The following is a 4,152-nucleotide window of genomic DNA, read 5'->3' as shown; positions in this document are numbered from 1 at the left end:
ATGGTGTGCTATAACAATGCATTTTATAGCCAATCAAGTTGAGTGCTTCAAAATCATCTCTGCAAGCAAATAATACATATGTGTATGTGCAAGTATGCATACACATGTACATATGTATGTATATGAATTTGGAAGGCACAAGCTTGTGTACACAAGTGTGCGTAAGCGTGCTTTTGAGTCAATGTTTTAGCAACTAACTAAAGCTGAAGGAGACATAATATTATTTTTTTATCATAAATATGTCATTAGCGTAAATGTTGTGTTTGCTGGAAGCTTTTCGAAATATTTGTTTCTAATTTTATCAGGAGTCTATGAAATTGGCTATGAACTTTTTGCATACATTTATAGTGAAGATTTGGCTATTTAAGGCCAATTACCTCTCCACTATTAAATTTTAACCTTTTTTAGAGCTAGTAAAGCTACTAACTGAAAAAAGCATACCTAGGTAGGCTGTTTATCTTTAGGCGCGCTTACTATAAGAGTAGGTGAGTAGAATCAGTTCTGCACACGAATGCCAAAAATTTCAAGGATTTTTTTATAAATGAAGATTTCGCAGCTAGCACCCTTCTTAGCTTCGCCTTGCAAGTCGGCTACTCTAATGGCTACTATAAGCAGTTGGATATAAAAAAAACCTACAAGCTACTGCGGAATTTTCGAAGACCAATGTCTATGCTGTAACTAAACAAGCTTACATGACCGCGGAGTGCAATGGGGTATAGCCGTTCTTCTGGGTATGCAGTTAAAGTTGCACGGCTATACTCAATTTCGACTCTTGCGTGCCCGTTCGCGCACTCTGCGCAATGTGAGCTACCCATGTGCGAGATGCGCTTACCAACCTGAGTGAAGCCTTGGGTCACGGCAGAAAGATAGGGAGCTTCGGTGGGGCCACTTCGACTTAGTCGGTTTAAGGGCTCATCGAAATCTGCAGCATCTGTTCATCAGCAGGTGCGGTGGCAAGCGGCCGTCTGTCTTGCAGCAAGTGGTTCGCTATATAAACGTGTATCCGGTTGAAAAGCCATTCATTTCAGTAATGGGTTTGTGCTGGATTCGGGACCCACCACGTAAAAACGCCTACTAATGCAAAGAGAAAATCGCCTCGGTATGACGAAGATTGCCGCGCAACTTCTGCAGAGAAATACGTTGCACACAAAGCCACCCTGCAGCCAATAGCTACGCGAGCAACAGTGGAGATGAGAAGGGAGAAGAGACGTCTATTGAAAAGAAAGAAAACAGGGGCAGAAAGACGTGAATGCGAGGTGCTTGAGATGTTGGCAGACAGGAATGCGGTTCGAAAATTCTATCACAAAAAAAGGCAGCAATCAAATGGTTTCAAAACTGGGGCTAGCTCTTGCAAAGATTAAAATGGAAATCTGATAGCAGATGTCCAGAGTATACCTGAGATGTGGGGGGAACACTTCCAAAAGCTTCTGAGTGGTGAGTGTATAGGCACGAAGTTCCTTAACTTGATCCGGATGAGGTGAGAACAGAAAGTCGGCGGCGAAGAGCTGGTGGGGCGCATGTGCAAGCTATTAAGCAGAATTTTGTCTGATAAATACATGCCCGGAAATGTGAATCTCAGTGTAATTTGCCCAATCTACAAGAAGGGAGATCCCACCATTTGCCACAATTATCGCGGAATAAGCCTTCTTAATATTGCATACAAGGTCCTGTTCACGAACCCACTGATGGGGTCTTATCAGTGCGGCTTCAGACTTGGTTAGTCCACCATTGACCAGATTTTCACAGCGCGCCAAATTCTGGAAAAGACACCAGATATGCAAATGAACACACACTATCTTCTTGTTCATTTTAAAGCTGTTTTTGATAGCACGAAGAATTCCATGCCTAAAATATGGTATCCCCATTTGTTTGAAACCCAGGGATGTTAGCGCAGCATTTTGAAGCTTAGAAAAAGAAGCTAACGAGGTTGGTCTGGCGGATAATAACTCTTGCCAACAGGCGCTTCTTTGGGCTAGGTAGGCATTTGAAAATCATATCCCTATTTTAACGAACAAAAAATCGCGCTATACAAATTTCTCATGATGTCCGTCCTTTTATATAGTGCAGAAACATGGACGATGTCTAACAATGATGAGATGGCTTTAGTGGCTTTCGGGAGAACTATTCTTCGCAAAGGTTACGGCTACTTTCGCGTGGCAGACGAGTACCGAAGAAGATGGAATGATGAACTGAGGGAGCCTTTTAACGACATGGCCATGGTTAAGCGCATAAAAATGTAACGGTTGCGCTGACTTGGACATATTGTACCCATGGATGACGACGCTTCGTTGAAAAGATCCATAGATTACGTAGCCATGGGTAGACAACGGAAGCAAGGGCGTCCACGAACACAATAGAAGGACCAAGTACAAAAGCATTGGGATGAGCAGCTGGCGTAAATCTAAAAAGGAGAGAGGCAACTGGCGAAGTTTTTCTGTTCTCGGCCCAAACCGACAAACGGTTATAATGCCAAATAAGAAGAAGAAGACAGTGACTTTAATTTGTCATAGATCACATTACTCTATTTTGATGGACAGCCAGATATTACGATATTTTGAACAAATAAACATAGTTTACCTTTTTACTCATACACCAAATCCATTCATTTGGTAAGAGCCAATTTCACGAAAGCAATTTAAACGAAAAATGAATTGAATTTTTTGTATTTTATATGGAAATTGACAGGAAATAAAAAATCATTTCCATTTAAATTGCTGGTGAAACCGGCTGTAAATATTATTCTATTCCTAAGTGTTAAAGGAAGTCTTTATATAGTATGTATGCATGTGCTGTAGTAAAGGAGAATATTGCTTTTATAAAACTATAAAAGTATACTTACAGAAAACATTCAGTTTCATAGCCGTTTCACGTATGCCATTTCGCACCAGTTCATTTGTAGCGCGACACGATAACGCCTTGCCGTGATCTTCACGTGTCGGTGTGATGCTTAGTACCGAAATGCTGACATTGCCATCCTCCGAAACCTTTTATGGAATAAAATAAATCGTTTTTAGGTGGTTGAGTCGGAATAAAACAGTTTTGAAATATTTAAAAGAAATATTAAATATACATTTAGTTTAAGTGCATAGTAAAGTAAGGGGAAAACAACTTTCATCGAGGAGGAAAATGAATACCTACTGCTAAAAGTACGATGACCAGCTTGTCATAGCTTTTACAATTTTTTTTTCCTTATTTCATAAAATTACTTTTTAGACTTATGTTGAGCGGCATTTAAATCTTACCTTTTGACTATGCCCATGCATTTCCATATTTCCCATCCACCAGGTAATCTTTGCCGGTGGTCTTGAGCCAATCGCTTGACATTCAATTTCGTACTTGCGATCCGCAGACATTGGTTGATTATTGAAAGAAATTTCCACCAACAAAGGACGCACTGAAAATTAAAAGCAAAATATATGTAAATACAAACAACGTTGATGACATAGAATAATACTGTTTTTACAGATACATTTATACATGTGTATTAAAATAAAAATACACTTTTTCCTAAACTTCAGCTATTAACTGGATGTTTACCATTCCATCAAACTTCTTGGTATTCAGATGATAATTTTTCGATAATTTTGTCTCTTTGAATGTATTAAACTTACATATCGCTACCCAAAGGTGAAAAGGTGCCAGGTACATTTTTTCAAAATTTAGGTTTTGATGCAGAATGGCAGGTAATACAAAACTACATAGATTTTGTATATATTCAATCATAAGATCAATGCTGTTTTTTGAGGGGCTTTACCAGACATTAACGGGTCTATTTTGCGCTGGTAACAATAACTTTGTAACTGGTAAATAAAGTTCCTGTCAATTTTAATACCATTTTTTCATTCTGTGCACTCTTGTAACGGGTAATTTTTGTTACCATTTCATAAGTTGGTAACAAAATATTGCCCCGTGAAATATGCAATGCCAGAACTTCCACAAATTTCATAGCTGAATTGCTGAATATTTTAACTGCATTACCAACGTACCTAGAATTGCGGTAACAAGAAGTGGTAAAATTTTTCGATAATAAAAATTTCCGTTCAAAAAATCGTCGGTAACGTGCAGGATAGACCTATAAGGGGGCATGCTTTAGGCTAGTGTGTCTAACCCTAAATCGGTTACATAACTTCATAGCGCTTGTTGGTAATGTTG

General features: G+C 38.9%; 1 protein-coding gene across 1 annotated transcript; it reads right to left on the bottom strand.

Moving 5' to 3' along the window:
- Nucleotides 1–2,839: 2,839 nt before the first annotated feature.
- On the bottom strand, nucleotides 2,840–3,388 carry LOC108377845 (cell adhesion molecule 3-like; the record flags this gene model as incomplete). Its single annotated transcript, XM_017634139.1, has 2 exons — nucleotides 3,243–3,388; nucleotides 2,840–2,984 (listed from the first exon to the last, which is right to left on the bottom strand). Coding segments are annotated over exons 1-2 (256 nt in total), but the record flags the coding sequence as incomplete, so codon positions are not given.
- Between the last annotated feature and the right edge of the window lie 764 nt (nucleotides 3,389–4,152).

Source organism: Rhagoletis zephyria, unplaced genomic scaffold (assembly GCF_001687245.7).
Source record: "Rhagoletis zephyria isolate East Lansing unplaced genomic scaffold, Rhagoletis_zephyria_1.1 Rzeph_scaffold_12818, whole genome shotgun sequence".
In the NCBI taxonomy this organism is placed as follows: domain Eukaryota; kingdom Metazoa; phylum Arthropoda; class Insecta; order Diptera; family Tephritidae; genus Rhagoletis; species Rhagoletis zephyria.
Note: the sequence above shows the minus strand (reverse complement) of the source record. Positions and strands in the feature narration are given on the sequence as shown.